A 23874-nucleotide genomic window follows, 5' to 3' on the forward strand; every position below is an offset into this window, starting at 1 on the left:
TTGAATTTAACCCAACCTGTTTTAACCCGACCCGAAATCAACCCGACTTGTTATGGACCTGACCAAAATTCAACCCGACTTGTTGTTGACCTTACCCGAATTTTACCATACCTATTACTTACCCAACCTAAAAATTTAATCCGATCTATTACTAACATGATTCGAAATTAACACGATTTGTTATTAACCTGACTTAAATTCAACCCAAATTGTTCCTGACCCGATTTCAAATCACTTTAACTGCAATTTAGACCACCTTATTATTGTTGATCAAAGCATTTTGTCTTGGGAGACCAAGTCCGTCCACGCTAGCAAAAGAAAGGAGCATCATCCTCAAATTTAAGAGTTAAATATAGTATATCTTTTTTGTATGGTCAAAGGAGATAATTATCTTCCTAAATTATAGACTATAATTCCCTAGTATATTTTCATATATATTATAGTCAAAGGAAATAATTAACTTGATAAAAATAATAATTATCTATTTATAATTAGTTGAACCTGAATATGACCTGACTTGGAAATGACCCGACTTGGAAATGACCCGACCTGATTGTAACCTGCAAATTATTGACTTGAACATAACCCGACTTAAATCCGAGAATCACCCGACTTGGAAATAACCCAACCTGATTATAACCCGCAAATTATTGACTTGAACGGAATCTGACTTGAATCCGAGAATGGCCCGACTTGAAAATGACCTGCCCTTATTATAATCCACAAATTATTGACTTCAACCGAACCAACTCAAACCCGAGAATGACCCGACTTGGAAATGACCCAACCTGATTATAACCCGCAAATTATTGACTTGAACCGAACCCGACTTAAACCCAAGAATGGCCCGACTTGAAAATGACCTGACCTGATTATAATCCGCAAATTATTGACTTGAACCGAACCCGACTTAAACCCGAGAATGACCCGACTTGAAAATGACATGACCTGATTATAATCCGCAAATTATTGACTTGAACCGAACGTAACTTAAACCCGAGAATGACCCGACCTGATTCTAATCCGCAAATTATTGACTTGAACCGAACCCGACTCAAACCCGAGAATGACCCGACCTGATTCTAACCCGCAAATTATTGGCTTGAACCGAACCCGACTCGAACCCGAGAATTACCGTAACCCGTTTTAACCCGTGAAAACCTGAATTAAACCCGACCTATTGTTCACCCGACTCGAATGTAACCCGACCCGTTATTAACCCAATCCAAACCCGATAAGAAATATGACCTAACGTGACCCGACTCAAGCATGATCCAACCAAAACCCGACTCGCATAGGTTATGGAATTAATCTGAATTGATCTGTCCCGCTCTTAACCGACCCACTTACCGAATAGACAGCTCTAGTACGTTCTATTAGACGAAATGTATCTGTATTATTCTGTAGAATAATGCGAAGATGTCACCATCTAATGTAACGTTAAACAATCATTCATCAAGGTCATAAAAAAAAATGCAATTATCAAGGGAATGAAAAAAAATTAATGTAATGCCAAAAAGCATGTAACCATTTATAGGAGCGCTTCTGCAATCTTACTTTTAGAATTTGTATTTATCAATGAAAATTGAATTTGAATACGATATGATATTCACAAACAAATTAAACAAGAAGATGTTGGTATTTTTGGATATAAACAAGCTTATTTATCTTTTTTTGATGTCCTTTAACTAAGCCATTCTGTGTTACACACTTCAGCGCGACGTCTACAGGAGCAAGCATGCTGGTCCTAGCATTTAAAATCATACTAGGAGCACCCTTCTCTTTAGAAGTTATGTTCTTGCAAATTATTGTCGAAAAACTAAGGATACTAATCATACTATAGTTTGTGGGAATCGATCGATCCCAGGATTTTCTTAAACTGAAAGGGGAGTTCTAACCACTTGAGCTATTTCTCAAATTTTCTTACTACTAGAAGTTCATACATTAAAAGTTACATTTAACGTCTCATAATAAGCATTGTAAGTCAGCTTTACTTTAGAGTTGTGGACCATATAGGGAATTAGTTGGAGATAATGTAAGTCATTAAATAAAAGTAACTCAAATTGGAGACAATGTACTAAACACAAGGTTTGTACTCCTTAATATGTATCAATTTTGAAAAGTATGTTCAAGAATTCTCTGTAGAATGAAATTCCAAAACAGACTTCTCGTAACATTTCACATGAATATTCTTAATGAACCCGTGTAAGATTAATATTGTGCATTATTATCATCTAATTTGTTATATAAAGTAATCATTTACTTACTATTAAGTTCATACAATTTTTACTTCATTATTGTCAATGCCATACGAGTATATTGAAAGAAAATAACCGTCAAAGTTTTGAGTAAACTTCCAACCAGAAAAAAACATGTTGTACAATCAAGATTGAAACCTGTCATAGGAAATCTCCAAAAAAAACATTTTTAGTACGGAGTATATGTTATTCTATGGTCAAGAAAAAACATACTCCTATACCACATAGTAAGATTAATAAAAACTATCATGTATTAAATGATACTATGTATATTTCACCAAAAAAGATCTTATAAAAGAGTAAATATACGAAAAAAAATAGTGAATTGTGAATTTGTTAAGGAGTCCAAATTAATAGGGGCATTGAAGGAAGACATGAACTCCTTAACTACTCAAAAATAAAAATTTCGGGAATTATATAGTTAATTACAATTTTGCCCCTGTGGGAGCCTAAAGAGGTCCCTATTATCAGGGATTCAGGGCCAAAGAAAAGGACAAGTGCTAAAATTGAATATTTATAATTCTATGAAAATTTGTTGGACACCATTTATATACAAGTATGTCTCAAATCTGTGATACTAAGCTGCAATTTTGTAAGCATGTTTGTTTTTCAGACAGAGATACTGTTATTTTAAATAAATTTTATTTAATTTTAAATTATTAATTATATTTAGGAAATTTTGTGTAGAACTACCTTAAAGATAGGGTAATTTGTGAATAACTACCCATTTTTTTTTATTTGTTTAAAACTACCCATTTTTTTTATTTGTTTAGAACTACCCACAAGTTTGAAAATATTTGGGTAGCACTACCCATTAATATTTTTCGTCCAATTAAGACGTTATCGGAGCTCACTTTTTTCACTTTTGCCACCCAATTAACTCTCCCAATTTGTATAAAGGTTTTAATTTACCTTAATTAACCTAATTAAGAGTTTAATCATAATTTATTTTAGGGTTCATGAGTGTAGTATTATTTGGGGATTTTAATTTCTAAGGTTTGGGGTTTAATTGAATTGGGTTTTTGCTTATTTTAGCATTAATTGACTATTGTATTTGAAAAAAGTAAAAAATTGGGCCAAAATAACGTTTTAATGGACGAAAAACGTTAGTGGGTAGTGCTACCCAAACTTCTCCAAACTTACGGGTAGTTCTAAACAAATAAAAAAAATGGGTAGTTATTCACAAATGACCATATCTTTAGGGTAGTTCTACACAAAATTCCCTTATATTTATGTGTAATTTTTTTTTTGGGGACACAACTACAACCACCCTACCCTCTAAAATTAAAAAAGACTGGCTAAGAAATGAATGTACAATCTCACAATGTCTGACCTCCCACTTGGATGTGGGTTTACCAAGAAAACAACAGCCCTTTTTTCTCAGATTTTATCCTGAATTTTACATATATATTGCAGAAAGGACCATTTTTATTTTAAAAAAAAAAAAAAAAAAAAAGAAAAAAGAAAGAAATTAACTCATAATTGACTTAATTTATTTTTTGATAAAAGATGGATGATTGGCAAATCATGACAGGATTATGTGAGAAGCGTCAAAAACAAGGGCCTTGGCTTACGGTCGAGTGTAAATAAATAATCATGAGAATACTGAGAATTTGTTTTTCTAAATTAATTTGCAAGATATAATCATGGAGATAGGTTTCCTAAAAAAAATGGAGGCAAGGTTTATTATAGAAGTATGAACTATCATATACATTACTTTCAAAAAGAACAAATAAAGTTATTGACTTGTTGATCAATTCCTAATGTTCCTATAATACATTCGGGTGTATGTTTATCAGGTGTAGTTAATCGCGTAAATGAGTGGTTTTCTTCAAATGTAAATCTTGATTTATTCAATTGCTTCAAATGAGCAATTTATTGCGGCATTTTCCTTCCAAAAGCGTGGCTAAACTTATCCAAGCCAAGATAGTATCTCTACGTTCTACATGTTTTCCAGTTCTTAATTAATTTTGCATCATAGGAGCATTACTATTAAAGAGTTAACAGCAGGACTATGTTACAATCTTTAATACAATATATTACCAATGTAGCATTAGTACTACATTTCATTGGAGAGCTAACACAAAATCACAAATAATACTTTCATATCTCAAACATCTTAGAAGTTAAAAGAAATGTAAAAATCTGTTTGGCCATTCTAAGCTAAACAACATTAGTTGCGATTCAATCATCAAACATGTTGCCGATGCCACAAACATATCAGGCCTAGAAGGGGTTAGAACCACCACAAGAAGGCGGTACCAATGATAAGTATAAATTAACAAGACGCTCAACTATGGAAAACAAACAACAGCTAAGGTAAATGAGATATCCAAAAATAAGATGTCATAGTCAAAAACAAGGACATAACATAACACCTAAAACTGGGAATTAAACGGACCACAAATATAACAGATAGTATTAACTTTTTTTAAAACATAGTAGTAATCTCGTGACTGCTTCAACAACTAACAGTTGGGTTTGGGGTGTCCTACAAAACCAAATTTTATCATCAAAACTCAAAAGCTTGGAGGAAATCAAGAGTTAGCTTACTACATAGATGACAAATCAGTACTATAATTTGTCTCAAATCAGGCAGTATAATTGCTGATGTTGAAGAGTCAATTAGAGCAGCTGTCACAAATAACTCATTTCAAATTCATAACACAAACAAAACTAGACATTCCAAAATATACTGAATTAAGGGACAATTAACCAACAAAAGTGTAAGGTAGTTAGGAGCATAATTAAATAACTGGCACTGAATGTGCAGTAGGGAGTAGGGACTAAGAAGCAAGAACACCTTAATACCTTATCATATGGTTGCTATAACAGGATGACGCGGCATTTTACAGTTTGTCAAAGCTTTAGACTCTGCTTTTCACTGTGAGTTGCACAAATAAAACTGCATCAGTTAACAATTTAGAAAAAGATGCACACACAAAGAATAACAGGTCAACCAGACAATGCATTACAAAGGAGAGTCTATACAGCAGTGGTCTATGCCAGTGATTGTTAATTAAGAACAAAATAGCAGGCCACTTCTTGGGAGTTAGGGTCTTAGGGATTGAGTTTAGGATTACATTACACGAGTTTAATATCCAGTAGGTAATGAACAAGTTGAGGATTGTCTCAATCATACACGAGTATATAAAATTAGACAAACTGTACCAAGCTAATTAACCGCCTCGCATGTGGGCACCTAATTCACCAAAATCATCAGCGTCCACGGTGTCTTCAGGCAGCCGAACTGCATCAAGCTTCTGTTTTAGGACTTCAATTGCATTGAGTAATAGTTGAGGAGCCTTGACTGCACCAGTAGACTCAACTGTGAATATAAAACTGTCCTCTTTCGGGTAGATCTCTACAAGCCCGGACTTTCCCATAGCTTCGGCTTTCTTAATCACCTCATCATCATAGGTATAGGCCTCAGGATCAACTACAACTACCTGTAAGATGGGCAAAACAAAGATACATTGTGCTCAGTATAGGCACCACATTATTGTTCATATCTTGAAATATGAAATGCATGCATGGAGTCTAAGTATAAATAATAGACACAACCACAAAGCTATAAAGTTAAACCTGTTGGGTGTTGGCCTATTAAGGTCATAACAAAGTTGGATAACACCTCAAAACACATCCTGTTCCAAGTGGGCCACTAGATCAAACATTACACTTCTACAAACAACTTAGACATTAGACAGGTTAGCTTATAAATATTCACAGATTAAAGCTTCAATCACCATCAACCTCCCCAAGCAAATACTCAGCATGAATATATTAAGTGATTCAAAAGGCTTTTACACTGTTGACCCATAGAATACTTAATTTAGCTTGCCATGCCATGTATCTTATATGGCTGAGATGGCAGGATCATACATTAACAGATAAAGGGGTTTCAAAGAAGTGATGAAATATAAATAAGATAATATTGTAGTTTATGGTACAAGTAAGCCCTGTATAGAAAAAGGCTCCATACAACAGGGAACAAGAGGAGAAAGATATAGCTATGCATAATGAAATTCTTTTGGTACAAATGGCAAATTAAGCGAGTCATAGAAAAAGCTAGCAAAACCAAGATAGGGAATGAAAACATCTCCATAACAATCCCAATAAATAATCATGTAGCTGATAAGCAAGCTAACGAAATTCAAAGTTGAAAATTCTATCACTAACCATGCTTTGCACAAAGAGGCCTACTTATAACCATGTCGCAACACATCAAAAAATTGGAATTTTTTCCATCTTATAATGCTCTATTTCACAAAGAGGTCATGAGGGTATTTCATTCTCATCAACATATGACAAAGCTGCTCTCTCAGAAATAACCCCATCCATCCCAATAGATTCCTTAAATCATATTTTTCACTAAACTAAAATTCTATTTATGACCTGATAAAACTTATCAGCAAATCTGCCTTAATAGTAACACACAACTTATCACATAACCTCAACAGAAGCAAAATGATACAATCATGCCAGTAAATTTAATGAGATACCAACCTGTTGAGTATTAGGATCAATGTCAAAGACTTTAGTAGGACTGCTTTCAACCCACTCTTTCTTTTGTTCTAGTGACAAGGATTCCATCATATCCTCATTAATAAGAATCTCTGGCTCATACATAAAGGTTACTGTAGCAGCAGGAGACCATTTGGCATGATCTTTTCCAATGCCTTTTCTAGCTATTGCTCTAAGCTTCAATTCTTGACCTTTACGCAACTTCACAATTATGATTCCTCTGCATAACGCAAAAGCCAAAATGAACCTCAGTAGCAAGATTAAATATACGAACTATGTGAGATATATTGTTCAGTAGCGCCAAAGAAAACACATGACCATCAAAGCACAGCACTGCATCTCAAAGAACAAGGGGAAGAAACCTATATTTTGGAAGGGCCTTGGCAAAATTGAAGAGAGAACCTCCTCTTATCAAAGATACCAAAACAGCAATAAGAGAAGGCATCATTTGTGAGAATAGAAAGAAATCAATCTACTATTGCTTATTCTTTTAGTTGCAACGTGAAGGGGATTTACTGTATTTTAGGAGATTAGAAAGATAGAGGGAAATAAAAGGGACCCATGTGATGAGGAGAGGGAATCATTGTCTAAACAAAGTAATGTTCGATTAATTGCAGAGGAAATACATAATTTACCCTTGAAAAATCAGTTATCTATCTTCACCTCTAATCAATGCAAGAATTATTCATGTCCTTGGGTGGCATTTCATATATCCAAATACTTAATTATATGTTAACATGTATGTAAATTCTAAATTGGTAGATTCATGAAATCATGACTGTATGATATACCAAACTCTCTAGTCTGTACATAAACTGCTATCTACTAGTCATTTATATTGAATAACCTGCAAATCATCAAAGTACAATTATACAAGGCAAAAATCTGAACTAGAATACAACCTAATTCAAATAAGAAAAATCCATTCTTGAGTGGTCTCTGGTTTGGTAAGGGGTGACTGAGAATCTTGGTTTTAAAAAGCGCGCCTCAGTCTGGGAAATGGGCTTTAGCTTGGCAAGGCTCAGTCACCTACGAAAGGCGCGTGCCTCGTGTGCCACAAAGTGCCTTTGGTAAGGCGCGCCTTTGCGCCTCAAAGAAAATAACTAAGAGTTAAGTTAAAAATTGAAGAATGATGGACATTTTTTCAAATTCAGACTACCTTAGCTTTAAATATATAATTATTTAATTTATTATGAATCTTTTTAATTGGTATTAAGTACTATCAAAGTAAAAAATAATTTGAAATAAATATATAAATACGTGCGCCTAGGCTACAAGGACCATTTACGCCTTGGTGGCTTGCGCCTTTTAAAACTAAGCTAAGAATTAAAAACCCCCCAATCCCCATCAAATCATCAATGACATAATCTAACTTGATGTAGTTTTAAAATGAAAACCGTAAAACCTGATGTTCCAAATTCCTTATAGCCCACAATTTTTTCTAATGCACAGATTTATCGAACATCATACAGACAAACATAGCAACATAGGCAGAGGCGGACCTAGGAAGGCACAAGGGGTAGCACATGCTACCCCTGGAAAAAAAAAAAAAAAAAAGGTTAATCAAAGAGACCTGTTATTATAAATAGGCAGTCTCTTTGATTTAGCAATAGCAAATTGACTGTACTCCATACAAAAGCCCGTGCTTTTTATTTCAAACTAAAAAAGACCCGTTGTGTACACAATCGGTCTCTTAGGGTCTCTTGATTTTTTTGCTTCTTTAACTACTCCCTCCGTGTTTATTTAAGTGACACAATTTGACCGACACGTAGTTTTAGGAGATTTTATTGACTTTAATAAAATAAGATGTTAGTGGGTAGGTTGGAGGAGTGAGAAATGAAAAAGTTAAAGAATGTGAGAGGAAGTTGGGACCATGAAAGGAGTGAGAAATGATAAAGTAAGAAATAGTGGGGTGAAGATATATTATTAAAATGTAAGGAATTTCTAAAAGAGGAAGTGTGTCACTTAAAAAAAAACGGTCGTTTAAGGAAAGTGTGTCACTTAAAAAAACACGGAGGGAGTAGAAAAGACCTGTTCTGTACAGCACAACAGGTTTCTTATAGTATTTTTTTCCTTCCTATTTTCCTTTTGCTTCTACTTTATGTGTGCATAATTTTATTAATCATGTATTCAACTTTTAATGATATAAATCACAATTTTATTTATTTATTTTTTTTAAACCTTGAATGAGCAACTTATTATTTTTAAAAACTCCTTTATCTGATGAAATTCTTACCATTCTACTGCACGTACTTATTTCAATACATATATATGTAAGTAATTTATTTACCTATTTAAATTTATATATATGAGTAACGTAATAAAGAAAATTTATAATATAAGTACAAATTACCATATACAAAGTACTAATTTTTAAACTTGTGAATGATGATACGTATTACATAAAAAGGTAATATTTTGAACGTATAAAGTACTTTAAAAGTTGATCATTGTATTATATTGATAACTACTCCTATAATATAAAATTATTTCATATTTGTAAAACAAAAATTTATATACCAAATTAAATGTTTAAAATATAAAGACTGTATATAATAACTCATTCTAACCATTTTTTTTCTTCTTATTATTCAATGACACAAGTTACCCCAAGTTAGAAATCCTGCATCAACCACTGAACATAGGACAATGCTGTAATGTTGTCATTTACATTTGATAGTAATGTTTCAACGCTGCCATTATACACACAATTTACACTTCAAATAAATTTCTTTGAGAGTACCCAGAAGTCCAAAACACTTTCTCAATCTTTCTCAACTCTTTAGCGGCAAGTTAAGCTAGGTTCCATAATCCGAAAAACTAGGATTCAAAATAGTTGTTATTGCAGCTCAATGTACACTTTTTGCACTGGTAATCAACTTGCGCACTGCATGATTTATAAATGCAGTAGCATGACTGACCACACTCAAGAGATCCAGTGTAAGCATGATTTATCTACTAACAGATTTACACATCCAAGTGTCCAACACACATAATTGATAAATCTATCCCCTGCCGTTCTACCTCTAAAACCTCTTCCTCAAAAATTAAGACCTACCACACCCATTGATAAGCCCCTATTCACATTAAAATCTCTCAATCATATTAAAATATTAAAAAATGAAACTCTAAACCTCATCCCCTGCTAACAACGAGATCCAAATGTGATGTAGGTTCTATTCAAATATATCCCGAAATTATTTCCACGTATCGAACCAACAAAAACATGATTTGTCATTTAACTACAATGCTGTTGTTGTTTCTTTTTTTTTTCTTCTTCAATATTGTTCTCTAAAATGGATCCAAGTACTTTCTTCAAAATTTCTCTTTTTGAGGGTGATCCCGAACATCTATAGTTTTCTTGACCCTTTAAACGTAAAATAGCAAGGGCTACAAACATCTCAGATTTGCATCCAAACCAAAAGTCACAACTAACTTATCCTAGATGACTTTTGCAATTACATTACAGCATTGCATGTTGCATGTTGCATGAGTGCAGTATGTTGATCCATTAAAAGCTTTTAAATCTAGCCTTAACCAGTTCTCTTTCTCTCTTTCCTTCTCTCACATCAAAGTAATTGTTCAATTTAAAGCTTATAAAATCATCAAACACCAATAGATAATATCCTAGTAAATTAGAACAAAGTTCTCATAAACTCCTCTGAACTTCTGAACATCTTCTAAGATTCTAACCAGCATTTATTATTCAATTTAGCCCATAAGAACAAACAACATCTTGCCCATTTCATTGGCAATTGTGACTTATCTCATTGGCCTAATGCCTCACAAAACATGTTCTTAATCCAATAAGAGGAAACTCAACGAGCAATCCAAATCCCACAGTCCAATCTATTTACTCATAATAGTGATAAATCATACTGACCTCACTACCTCAAAAGCTCATACAGTCAAATACACACCTCACTGTGCCAAAATCCCTAATAATTGGCCAAAGAAATCAACTTTAATCACCAAAAACCTAGAAATAACATAAACAACCTATTTTCCAACTCCAAAAATATGCATGGGTTCCAAGCTACTCACTAATCCCAAATCACAAGCATTCAGAATAACGAAGAACTCAAAATGCAAACACAGAAAATCCCAAACCCTAACAATTCTAGAATATATGACCCCATATAAGGGAAAATTCGTTTATTTCAACCAAATACCAGTAATCAAACAAAAATTAACAACAAAACAATGAAAAATTGATGAAAATTGACGAAATTATACCGATTATCAGTAGCATCATCAGAAGCAGGAGCCTCAGAGAAATCAACAGGAGTAACGGTGTGATCAGAACTCAGCAAATCCTTGCTAGTAACATCTAGGGTTTGATCGCCAATACACTTGGCCCGAAGATGAAACTCCACTGAGCAATACTCGCACTGTCCATCACCGTCGCAAGCGTCGCAGTCGCGGGAGAAGCGCATGGCCATTGCACGCTCGCTGACAAGAGGGATGAGGCCGAGGCGGTGAGCAATGAACTCGTCGTTGAGAACGGAGGAATTGACTTCGATTTCGACGAGATCGACGGCGACGGTCGGAACTTCGGCGATCATAACGCGGCGAAGTGCATTGGCGACGCTTGAATCGGTTTTCTTGAGCTCGAATTTCATGAAATCATCTCGCATTTCTCGGATTTTGATTTGGGGGAAGCGTTGGTAGGAGATTCCCTCCATTGTTGTTAGGGTTTTGGATTTCGGAGGTTTTTGATAGCAGGGTTTTTGTGAGGGAGAGAGAAAGGGAAGCCTAAAAGTCTAAAACCCTTTGCCTGAGTGAGTGTTCGGGATTTGGGAATGTTTTTACTTTTTTACTCCGTTTTTTTTTTTTTTTTTTTTTTTTTTTTTTTTTTTTTTTTTTTTTTTTTTTTGTGTGTGTGTTTAGAGAATCACAAATGCGGGTGATGAAAATCGATTCCAAAATCTTCTGAAATCGGGAAAGAAGCTCTAATTAGGGGTGTTCCAAAAAAACCGTAACCGTTAACCGGTGTAACCGGCTCATTTAAACGGTTAATTTACCGAACCGTTTAAATTAAACGGTTACAGTTAACCGTACCGCTAAATATAGCGGTTAACGGTTACGGTTACGGTTACAAGTTTTTGTAAACGGTTAACCATCGGTTAACCGTTAAAATAAATAAATATATATATATTTTTTTAATTTTTTTTATAGGGAAAATATATAATGTAACCCTAAAAAAACTCTTATTTCCCAATTCACTTCTTCAGCCTCCACCCTTCACTCCTTTCAGTCCCTCACTTCACCTCACTTACTAGAACATCACCGGAGCCTTCACTGGAGCCTTCACCGACTCACCGGAGTCCAAGGAAGGTAAGTCTTCTATTATCTTACTATTTTTTTTTCCAAACTATTTATTTGTTTGTATAGTTGTATTATTTTAATTATAAATTTGATGTTAACTTCTAAGCCTATTTTGTTCTTTAAAATAATTTTATAGGGATGAAGGATTTAACTGTCCAGCAACCAACAATTGTGATAGATGAATCCAATTCCATTTTGGATGATTGATGATGCAATGTGATCTTCAAGCTTGCTGCCAATCTACTGCCATGGTCTTATTTTGAAGAGGATCACTTAATATTTGAGTTATTACTTATTATGCTTTAAAAAAAAAACTTAATACGAATTAAAACTTTGTAATGTATTTGGTTTGTAGATTTGTAATCTTAATTAGAACATGAATTTTATAGTTTATTACTTTATTTTTAAGTTTGTATTAGAGTTGGATGTTTGGAACTATTGGAAGTAATGCACTAATGCAGGGTTTAAAATTTATAAAACGGTTAATGGTTAACCTGTAACCGTTCCTTAATGGTACGGTTACGGTTCAAAATTTTAAGTAACCGACATAACGGTTAACCGTACCGTTAAGGCTAAACGGTACGGTTAACCTATTGTGCACAGCCCTAGCTCTAACCACTTGAGCTATACCTCACTCTCTCGAGATTTGGGAATGTGGAAGAATACATTTTATTACTAGGAAATATATTAAATAAAAATGGTACTAAGTAATTAAAAGTCTTTATCACGAGGAGAAATAATCCTAACTCTAAAAGAAAATTATAACAAAGTATATACACTCAATGCAAGGATTTTTTGTAAATGAACACACAAAAATATACTCCGTAATATTTGTAAATGAACACAAAAAAATAATAATATTTGGTCACATACAATGATGAGACTAGCTAGATTTGTGCTCATTTTAGTAGCCAATTAGCCATATATATAAGCTTTTTTGTTATAGGCATAAGAGTTGATAGAGGTGAGTTCTACTTACATAGAATAAGATTAACAGGAAATTGTAGTTCCATTTCAATTTTGGGAAGGAACGAGTATTAAAAATCATTTTATCTAAACCTATGAGGCTATAATATATATGTTTATTGTGCAACATTTCAAATTGGGAAGCATCGAGTATTGAACATGCAAATCATTTTATCTAAATATGTGAGGCTATAATACGTACGTATTGTGCAACATATTTAACCTAATTCATTGGCCTTGCTTAGTAAATGATACAAGCATTTTGCTAGCCTTTTGGTGTTTTAGTTTTTAAATAAATTGAAAAAAAATCAACTAAAATTATATATAATTGGATAAATGTCATTCTTTTAATTTTAATGAGCCTTGATTCGAAGATATGTGGAAGTTATTGCAAAAAATCACATCCAAGTATGTGCATTGATCATCATAGCCAAAAATCATTGTGAATTTGTAATTATAATAATGATAATTTTGTTACACAAGCTTTTCATTGATCATCTTTTATCCTGTGTACGAGTTCAAAATTAATTCAATGTTTACATAAAAGTAAACTAGAGTAATTTTCCTCACTTGATTGACCGTTAAGATATTAAGTTATTACCTCTTGCAAACTACACCCTCGCCATTCATCCCACTACCACAATCCATGCTAGCAAGGTTTAAGGCCTCTAATGAATTTCCCTCTTGGACACCATCAAACCTTGAAGCTAAACAATCGGTCGCGAAAATGCTACTAGTAATATACTCCCTATCGCCTCCCATAATTGGCATGGCTACTCGCCTACTCCCATTTTCACTCGACTCACATAATCATCCCTATAAGTTTTTCCTAACACACAATCAACCCTTTTGGTTAGTATAATAAGTATAATCCTATAATAATTTGATTTAAGAAATTGGAATCACTCAAAAATGAAGCAAAAATGTAAAATAATTGAGTGAATTGTGATAATAGGATTTAGATAATGGTACTTTGTCTAGAGTAAGAAATGCCTAATCCATAGTCATTCGGAATTTTCAAGCATTTTAAGCAACTTTACAGCTATTATACGTTTAGAATTGGAAGAGATCGAATAAATTATCACCAGATTGAATAGTTAATTAGATTTTCCAACTAAATTGAATTGTATGTAATAGACCTCAACAAGTATAATTTTGGGAAAAGGTACTGATGTTAATGGTTGCAATAAATGTGTTACAAACTAACAATTGATGCAAAAAACATCCAAAAACAATGCACATATTATGTCATTTTATAGATTGATAAGAGGATTAAAAGTTTAATAGATCTTGATAAATAATTCAAATTACAAAAATATATAGGATAGTTTAAATATATGAAAGTGACGCATAGTAGTGTAGTATTCTCATAACAAAAATTTAAAAAGCTCAAACAAACTCTTGTGTATATACATATACATATGTACAAGCATATTCAAGGCATAATCTAACAAAATGTCTTCTTTTTTGTAAGAGTTGAATTACTTCCTCTGTTAAGAATTATAAGGTGCCACATTATTATCTTAAGTTCTTATAAGCAAAGATTTGATAAGATTAAACATAGAATGATATTGTCTTGCAAAAGAAATTCATAGTCCCTAGTCATCCGGAATATCGTGGTGTGAAGTGTGGTAGCTAGGGGTTGATCTAGTCCGACCTTTCATATATATATATATATATATATATATATATATATGTATATATATATATAATTATATTGTATCACTTTAACATCTTCTTTTGATGATGTGTGTAAGTCGACCATCATCTTACAACTTCATATATACTTCATATATAATTTTTATTACAAACATCTTAGGTATCTAATAATAAATCCTTTTTTTTAGTACAAATATTCTTGCATAGCATGGGAATATATAATATTGACGTGTAATTATCTTTTACAAACTACCCCAGCTCCTGTGCCACTAGCACAGTTCATGCTAGCAACTTCCAAGGCCTCAAATGAAGCCTCATCTTGGCCACCATTAAACCTTGAAGCCAAACAATCAGTACTGAAAATGCTACTAGTTACATACTCCTTTTCGCCTCCCACAACTGCCATGGTTGCTCCTACATTCACCTTACTAACATAGTCATTCCTATAAGTTTTTCCTAACACACCATCAACTTTACCGGTTAATGAGTAGAGCTTAAATCCTAGGTCAAGATGCGCGAAGCAATCTTCATTGGTTATCCCATAGTTGTGCACCCTAGACTCATGCTCGGTAATAGGCACAACCTTAGCTGTGATCTTGAATTTTCCTTCAACTTCAATAACAACATTGTTGGTAACACTATCAACCCTTGTTATTGTTACTTGTGGTGTAGATGTGGATTGCCATTTGTACCCTAGGGTTTCCTCTAGGAAGATTGGCTCTCCATCGAAAGTTAATGAAAGGCGGTCATTGGCATCATCCCATGTCGAGGTCTTCTTGGCACCTAAGAAGAGACGGTGGTTGTCAAAGAGGATTCCGGTGGACTGAACCCAAGTGAAGTCACGGCCCATGTTTATGTTTCTTTTTCCTATGAAGTGTGCGTTGATGTGGAGGTCGGGATCGGTTACAAGGCAAAAGTCTAGTTCTTTTTTACCATGGAAGTAGAAGGTAATGCCGTCTCCTCCTATGAATCGAGGGTCTTGACATACTGCTCCCGGATAGTCACAACCTATGTAGAACCAATCAAACATGAATTAGAAAGGCATACTATAGATGATATGGAGTAACATGATTACATTAAAGCTCCTCAAATTAGAATTAGCATAATAAATGAGCATATAGCATGATATTTATTTGTTCTTGGTGTATGTATATGTTATAAATAGCAATATTACTTGCTATAAAAATAAATTATTTTTTCTCTTTATTTTGTAATAAAATTTGACATTTTAAAGGTATTTCATCATGCGTTCAAACAGCGGATGCCCCAATCTCTCATAATGAATTTTGTTTCTCATATGACATTATATTTTCGTAAATAAATCAATAACTTTATTCAACTGTGGAGGTCACGATAATGAAAAAGTTGGTAATTTATTCATGAAAATGCCCCCATGAGACATGAGAAACAAATTTCGTTTCTCAATATGAGAAACAGATAATTTCTCGTTCAAAAAGAAAAAAATGATTAATTAAGTTGAAAATACTCTAGGTAAAGATAGAGATAATAGAGTCTTACTGCAGACTGGTTTGCAACTGGCACAATCAACTTGACATGAAGTAGGGCAATTAGCAGGACAGACATGCTCTTGATTATAACATTGTCCATAGTAACTATTCCTGCATCGAACTTTCTTTCTAGAGGCAACACCAGAAGAATTAGGAGGAGAAGATGGTTTCGAAGGGGTAGTAGAAGGAGATGGTGGTGTGGGAGGTTTTGGTGAAGGTGTTGGGGTAGAGGGTGGTGATGGGGATGGGGATGATGGTGTAGGGCTTGAAGGCGTTGGCGAAGGTGGTGATGGGGATGGTGAAGATGGTGGGGTTGGAGTAGATGGAGAGGGTGTTGTAGGTGTAGGAGGATTGTAGATTGGTGGAGTTGTAGTTGAAGGGGATGGTGATCCTTTATCATCATCATCTTTCTTACCTCCTTTATCATCTTTGTCATCTCCATCTTTCTTACCGCCTTTATCATCTTCTCCTTCATCTTTCTTACCACCTTTATCATCTTTATCATCATCTTTCTTACCACCTTTATCATCTTTATCACCATCTTTCTTACCACCTTTATCATCATCACCTCCTTTCTTATCATCATCATCACCATCTTTCTTACCACCTTTATCATCACCTTCTTCTTTATCATCATCACCATCGTCTTTCTTACCACCTTTATCATCTGAATCAGACGGAGGAGAGACATACTCATCATCAGGAGGCGACGATCCAGGACCACAAATGGGCTTACATGAAGCACATTCAACTGTGCAACTATCAGGACAAAACTTAGGGCAAACATGCTCCAAGTTATAACACATTTTATACTTTTTTATCTTACATGACGCTCTTGAAGGATTTTTGGCAATTCCTGGAGGAGTCGCGGCCTCTATCACAACAACCAACAACAAAAGAAAACACCCAAGATAAACTACCTTGGGCAAAGCCATTTCTAAAAAAAAATCAAGCAAAAACTAGTGTTTTTTTTTTACCCTCGACTAACTATGGAACTTAGGGATAATAAACTTGTATTATTAATTAATGTGTATACAAGTTTTGAGCCGAGGACTGATATCTAGTACCAAAGGAAACCAACCCTTTATATAGATGTTTTGGTACGTATGTAGTCCGATCCATGCATGTTGAGGATTTATTAGTAGTCCCTTAGATTACGGGTCAATGTATGCGTTGAGCACAAATTAACTAAATGAATACGAGTATGCCTTTATTAAGTTATCTTCCACATGCATGCATGGCGGTCCAAGATATTATAATTCATATTATGCTTGTCTACATGTTAAGGGCCTAATTGATTCTGCTATATCAGACTAGCTAGCTAAGAGCGTAAGAAGGTTAATTTACATTGAATTGGTTGTCAATCTTGTCATTAAGTTTTTTAATGCTTAATGCACTTCTTATGCACCCTGAATTCGACTCCGTGAGCTCTTACAACTTTTTTTTTCGCAAGCTTATAACTTATATTACACAAATGATGTAGTGAAAGCTCTCACAATTTATTTAATGATATCTCAGGGTCATATAATGCCGTTTGGAACCATATATGACCATTATATGTTGTCATAAATGTCTGTGGCAGGCTTGACTTCCCGAAATCGGTGCAAGTTGTGAATAGGTAAATTTACCGTTTTAAAGCAAATTGGATGGTTCCACCCACCTAATTGGACTCCCGGAGGGTATTAGGGATCATGGTAAACTTCTCGGCAATTTTTTATTTGCGGGAGAAAAAAGGTAAAAAAATTCCAAAATTAAAGGCTATTATCCATGCTTTTTGAGGAATTTCGAAGGTCAAGAAACCCGGTGGCGAAAAGTCTTGATGCCTTAGGGGATACATCTCGGGGCCATAAAATTCCGTTTGGAACCATATATGACCATTATATGTTGTCATAAATATCCGTAATAGGCTTGAGTTTACGAAATCGGTGTAAGTTGTGAACGGGTAAATTGACCGTTTTAAGGCAAATTGGATGGTACCACTCACCTAATTGTACTCCCGGAGGGTATGAAGGACCATGGTAAACATCTCGTCAATTTTTATTTCCGGACGAAAAATGGTCAAAAAATTCCAAAATTGAATGCTATTATCCATGGTTTTTGAGGAATTTCAGAGGTTACTGGACCCGGTGGCAAAAAGTCTTGAGGCCCTAGGGGATACATCTCAGGGTCATATAATGCCTTTTGGAACCATATATGACTATTATATGTTGTCATAAATGTCCGTGGTAAGCTTGAGTTCATGAAATCGGTGCAAGTTGTGAACGGTAAATTGGTTGTTCTAAGGCAAATTGGATGGTACCACCCACTACCGGAGGATATTAGAGACCATGGTAAACTTCTCAACAATTTTTATTTCCGGGAGAAAAATGGTCAAAAAATTCCAAAATCGAAGGCTATTATCCACACTTTTTGAGGAATTTTGGAGGTTATGGGGCCCGGTGGCGAAAAGTCTTGAGGCCTTAGGGGATACATCTCAGGATCATATAATGCCGTTTGGAACCATATATGACCATTATATGTTGTCATAAATGTCCGTGGTAGGCTTGAGTTCACGAAATCGGTGCAAGTTGTGAATGGTAAATTGACTGTTTTAAGGCAAATTGAATGGTACCACTCACCTAATTGTACTCCCGGAGGGTATGAGGGACCATGGTAAACTTCTCGGTAATTTTTATTTCCGAGAGAAAAAAGGTAAAAAAAATTCCAAAATTGAAGGCTATTATTATCCACACTATTTAAGGAATTTCGGAGGTTACGGGGTCCGGTGGCGAAAAGTCTTGAGGCCCTAGGAGATACATATCAGGATCATATAATGCCGTTTGGAACCATATATGACCGTTATATGTTGTCATAAATGTCTGTGGTAGGCTTGAGTTCGCTAAATCGGTGCATGTTGTGAATAGGTAAATTGGCCGTTTTAAAGCAAATTGGATGGTTCCACCCACCTAATTGGACACCCGGAGGGTATTAGGGACCATGGTAAACATCTTGGAAATTTCTATTTCCGGGCTAAAATAGGTCAAAAAATTCCAAAATTGAAGGCTATTATTATCCACACTTTTTGAGAAATTTCGGAGGTCACGGGGCCCGGTTGGCGAATAGTCTTAAGACCCTAGGGGATACTTCTCATGGTCATATAATGTCGTTTGGAACCATATATGACCATTATATGTTTCATAAATGTCCGTGGTAGGCTTGAGTTCACGAAATCGGTGCAAATTGTGAACGGATAAATTTACCGTTTTAAAGCAAATTGGATGGTTCATTCCACCCACCTAATTGTACTCCCGGGGGGTATTAGGGACCATGGTAAATATCTCGGCAATTTTTATTTCAGGACAAAAAAGGTCAAAATTTTCCAAAATTGAATGCTAATCCAAAGAAAAGAGGGGCATTTTAATTTTTTTCAAATGTAGCAACACTGCAACAACTAGATTAATGGGCACAATTAAATGAGAGCTAGCTTATCTTATGATGCTTATAATTGAAGATGGATATATATCAAATAAGTAAGGGGTCAATGCAAAACAAATTGGAGAGATTAATTATCAAATAAGAAATCAAATACTTTATTTTTAGTCAATTGGGTTTTTGCCTTTTGAGGTAAGGTTGAGTTTAATTGAAGCTAAATTTAGAAAGGGATTTATTAATAATTGTCTTACAAATTAATTATGTTGCATAGTATGATCGACTCAAGATAATTAATTGTCACTTGAAACACTTAGTTCTAGGAATAATTTTGGATTAGTAACCTTAGGAAGAAATTCAGAAATTAAATTGGAATTGCCTCTACATGAACATGGCCAGATTCAAAGAACATATGTTACTTCAGTGCTAAGTTGGTTGATATGGACTACAAGAAAACAGAGTTTCCACATTGCATCACATGCTCACAACACTATGTTAGTAAATTGAAGTTTAGTACAAGTCGATTCTGTTCAAGTTCGGTTTAAGTCATACTCGAGTTATGATTCAGTTGATTCAGTTTTAGAGATCATATTATTGTTGTTTCTTACTTGATGGATTATTGGGTAACTCATTGGAATTGTAGGTTTTTCAGAGTATAGAAGTACTGCTTAAAGTTAAAGGTACAACAAACAGGACTTGGAGAAATTTATTCTAGTTGCTAGTTTTGTATGAGCTGTTTGAGCATTCTAAAATCAAGATTACATTATTTACAATAAGAAGCATCATGCAACCACATGCCCACAGCACAACTGGTATGGACTTCCAGCGTTCCGTTAATCGGTATTCAACATAGTATGATCACTAGAAGTCAATTGGTATCCCCAGTCCACAGCCAGAAACTCATAATTCCTGCAAAGAACCTGAAACCACAGTTTCATTTGTCAGATATTATGCATGCTTCTTATTTGGTTGCAATATAACCCTTAATTGCACCAAAGACTACCTTCCTACCAGGATGATACTGGAAAACAAGAAACAATTAGGCAACTCTAGCAGAGTGGAATTAATAAACATTCAAAATGCTACAGCAACAATGGAGGGATAAGTTAAATAATACCGGCTTTCTATACTATAGAGAATAGATTAATAAACTGACAGAAAATTTCAGAAGGTTAAACCATTACAGGGACTGATGTATCACTACAGGAACACAATTTTCAACCTAGGAGCAGGCCAATGAATGAGGCTTCACAATTCGAGGTAATAGAGTACACAGAGTACAAACATGTGAAAGTTTACAACTATTCTCCGAATAAAGGTTTTTCAGCTGTGCTAAGAACAAATTGGAATAAGATCAATCAACTATTGAAGTTTAATTTTGGTCATGATAATTTGCTAAAAACAAAGTACATCCCAATTAGACTTTGATCTAAATGGAACGAAATTAACTTACATTCAGAGTTTCATTTTATGAGAATGCATCTTATAGGTGATCCCTCAGCACCAAGCATCCTAAGGGGCAAGCAATGAACATTGTATGTTCCTGCAGGGACACCGTCCAGTTTTAGAGCTTCTACGAGTATAATTTCCTGCAGCATAACAATAGGATTAGTACTACTGTCACGCTAAAACTGTTGTGATTCAGATGACATGACACCCTAAATTGCCAGAGCCAAATTTCAAAAGTTACATTCACAATCACAGTTTCACACCTATAATACCCTTTCAATCACAGTGGGAAAAATCAACTTCTATGGCTACACAATGGCCATTGGTTACATACACGAAATCAAACTCAAGGTATTTGCCCCCCTAACGAAGGTCAGGCCATATATTGCTTTACTGAACCTAGTATGGAACCAAATAAACCCAATAAAAAGTCAGGTTGAGTCATCTGAATAAAAAGTTGTGTTTTCAGAAGCTCTGCAAAGCCCCTACCAATTGTTTGGTATGTTGTTTTTCAGAAGCTCCGTCTTGCCCCCAAGGATAACTTTCAGTTCACATAAGTTAGACTGTTGTACTCAAAATTTCTAATCAATGTTAGCTGATATAACCAATGAGGATCAATTTGAGCAAAGTTCTTACCCTGCTTGCGAGGAAAACAAGATGAGAAGAAGCCAGGTGATCGTATGCAGCAGCAGATAAGTAATCAACTCCTACAACATTGATGTGATACAAGTAAACTGCAAGTAAACTGTCTTATAATATCACAGATTTCAGCATTGTTCATTTATAAACCTCTTCAAAGGATGACAGCAACAAATAATCTACTATGACATTATTTGACTGACAGGTGAAGCAAATTATCTGCAGACTGAAGGGATGTGAAATCCTTGTGAAAAAACTTACCAACAAGCTTGATGTCTGTATTATCCACCAACCATTTTGCCCCATCATTCATGAAACCCACATAGCTAGTATCAAACTCCTTATTGAACATGAGGCCCCTAGCATGACAAAATTACATTTTTAGAATTGTTGCACCTTTGGATAAATGATTGAAGAAAAAGGTGCAGAATATGTCAATGCAGATTGGTTCAAGCTTCGGTACACTCTTCTAGCAATCTTGTGCAGGGAAGCAAATATGATACCACATGCAAGACCTGGCTAGTTGTACCTTGGTCCTTGCCAATAAGCAAATGGATGATCAAGTATGTTCAAGAACAGCACCAGATGTTAAATTTACCTGTCAGTGTTTAGAGTTCTGAAAAGCACACGGCGTACTCCTTTTGGAATGTGTAGTGACTTCATTACATCCGCTGTGAAAAAAAGGTATACATGGTGCTGTCAGTCTATTATTCTGTGACAGCATTTTAGGGATACAAGTGAAACCATTATTCTAGTAGCCTTTTTTCCTCTAAATTTTTCTTAAGCCAAGTAACTAGCTCATGAGAGAAATGGAAACTCTTCGGTCAACCTTTTCAATTAAACTCTACACACACTTTTAAATGCACAAAACAGAAGGTGAACAAACAGAATTTAGTAAGGGTACCAGTTATGTTGCTATCCCTTGGTACATCAACCAAAAGGGCAGGACCTGTAATCAACAACAAACAACAGCAATAAGCAATTAAATGTTGAACAATATCTAATCATTAGCCAAATATTCAAAAATCAAACAAAAGCCAAGTACTATCAATTCAATAAAACCAAAATTTTACCAAATAATAACAAGCATCACCATCATCTAGCTAAACATAACAGCAAGTACCCATAAACACTTATTTTGTGTAATCAACAAGCAACAGCAATAAGCAATTAAATGATCAACAATATCTAATCATTAGCCAAATATCCAAAAATCAAATAAAAGCCAAGTCTTGAGTACTAACAAGACCCACTTAACTCTATTTCGTGTATTAGAGCCATAAAAGACAATGATGTAGCCCGACTAAATCTCAAGTCTTGAGTACAACCACTACGATTCTACGACTTTATAACCAAATAAGCCACTTTATCTGATAAGCTAGAATTAAGTCAACCACAAACACCCATTATATAACACAGAACTAAAATCATTGATCCAACAAATAATTAATTTCCAAAAAAAACATAATTTATTTGTATTACCATTAAGGACATCAAGATCAAGAGTATCAACATTAAAACCAGCCTCGAGATAGTGATCAAAGAAGTGGCTAGGAGCATCAACATGAGTACCAGTATGAGTGTGAAATTTCATCTTAGAGAAGTTGGCTATGGAACCATTTCTCATGGTCTTAACAAACCATATAAACTGCCCCAAACTATCAGGCATACGGATAAAGTCCGGCATGTTAGGGGTGATGCGGTGGGTGATGTCGATGATCCGGCCGCCTTCCCCGAAAGTCTCTACGCTCTGGTGGATAAGATTGCATGATTCTCCGCCGTATGCGGTGGTGGAAAGGATGAGGAGGAAGAGAAGGTGGTGGTTGGAATTCATGTTGGAGTTTAGTGAAGTTGGTGAGTAAGAGTTTGACACAGAAATACCATTGATAAGGATGTTAAATACTACTACTAAAATCCATATGATTGTACTAGTGGAATACAATAATAGTCAAAGTTGATGATTCACTGTTTCATATGAAAACATCCCGCTCTTTTTCCTACCTCATTCACAATTATTACTCGTTATACTCAACTAGATAAAGCCCGATCCATGCTCGAATTTTTAAAAGTTAATACGGAAAAGTAATTGAAATATAGAAGTCACTATATAAATGTAAATAATAGTTAACTTGTAA

The 23874-nt window shown here is 34.7% G+C and overlaps 3 protein-coding genes across 6 annotated transcripts; all 3 read right to left on the bottom strand.

Annotated features, from left to right (window-relative positions):
* Nucleotides 1-4582: 4582 nt before the first annotated feature.
* On the bottom strand, nucleotides 4583-11712 carry LOC110682583 (DNA-directed RNA polymerases II, IV and V subunit 3-like). Of its 3 annotated transcripts, XR_002503425.1 has the most exons (5): nucleotides 11019-11712; nucleotides 6765-7002; nucleotides 5430-5707; nucleotides 5070-5142; nucleotides 4583-4749 (listed from the first exon to the last, which is right to left on the bottom strand). XR_002503425.1 is itself a non-coding variant. In XM_021858949.1 (4 exons), exons 1-3 carry the CDS (start codon nucleotides 11465-11467, stop codon nucleotides 5438-5440), a joined length of 957 nt encoding a protein of 318 aa, XP_021714641.1. In that variant the 5' UTR covers nucleotides 11468-11712; the 3' UTR covers nucleotides 4771-5142; nucleotides 5430-5437. The 3 variants fall into 3 exon arrangements, 2 of the variants coding, with proteins under 2 accessions (XP_021714641.1, XP_021714633.1); XM_021858949.1 differs by lacking the exon at nucleotides 4583-4749 and having other exon boundaries at nucleotides 4771-5142; XM_021858941.1 differs by lacking the exons at nucleotides 4583-4749; nucleotides 5070-5142 and having other exon boundaries at nucleotides 5200-5707.
* A 3201-nt stretch (nucleotides 11713-14913) lies between these two features.
* On the bottom strand, nucleotides 14914-17301 carry LOC110682600. The gene is made up of 2 exons (XM_021858958.1): nucleotides 16254-17301; nucleotides 14914-15743 (listed from the first exon to the last, which is right to left on the bottom strand). Exons 1-2 carry the CDS (start codon nucleotides 17176-17178, stop codon nucleotides 14971-14973), a joined length of 1698 nt encoding a protein of 565 aa, XP_021714650.1. The 5' UTR covers nucleotides 17179-17301; the 3' UTR covers nucleotides 14914-14970.
* Nucleotides 17302-20267: 2966 nt separating this feature from the next.
* Nucleotides 20268-23637, bottom strand: LOC110682624 (kynurenine formamidase-like). 2 transcript variants are annotated; one of them, XM_021858965.1, is made up of 7 exons: nucleotides 23222-23637; nucleotides 22644-22688; nucleotides 22338-22410; nucleotides 22001-22098; nucleotides 21737-21834; nucleotides 21105-21240; nucleotides 20268-20571 (listed from the first exon to the last, which is right to left on the bottom strand). In XM_021858965.1, the coding sequence occupies exons 1-6, from the start codon at nucleotides 23571-23573 to the stop codon at nucleotides 21115-21117; spliced, it is 792 nt and encodes a 263-aa protein (XP_021714657.1). In that variant the 5' UTR covers nucleotides 23574-23637; the 3' UTR covers nucleotides 20268-20571; nucleotides 21105-21114. The 2 variants fall into 2 exon arrangements, with proteins under 2 accessions (XP_021714657.1, XP_021714661.1); XM_021858969.1 differs by having other exon boundaries at nucleotides 21737-21807; nucleotides 23222-23633.
* Between the last annotated feature and the right edge of the window lie 237 nt (nucleotides 23638-23874).

The sequence above is a fragment of the Chenopodium quinoa genome, unplaced genomic scaffold (genome assembly GCF_001683475.1).
Source record: "Chenopodium quinoa cultivar QQ74 unplaced genomic scaffold, ASM168347v1, whole genome shotgun sequence".
Taxonomy (NCBI): Eukaryota; Viridiplantae; Streptophyta; class Magnoliopsida; order Caryophyllales; family Amaranthaceae; genus Chenopodium; species Chenopodium quinoa.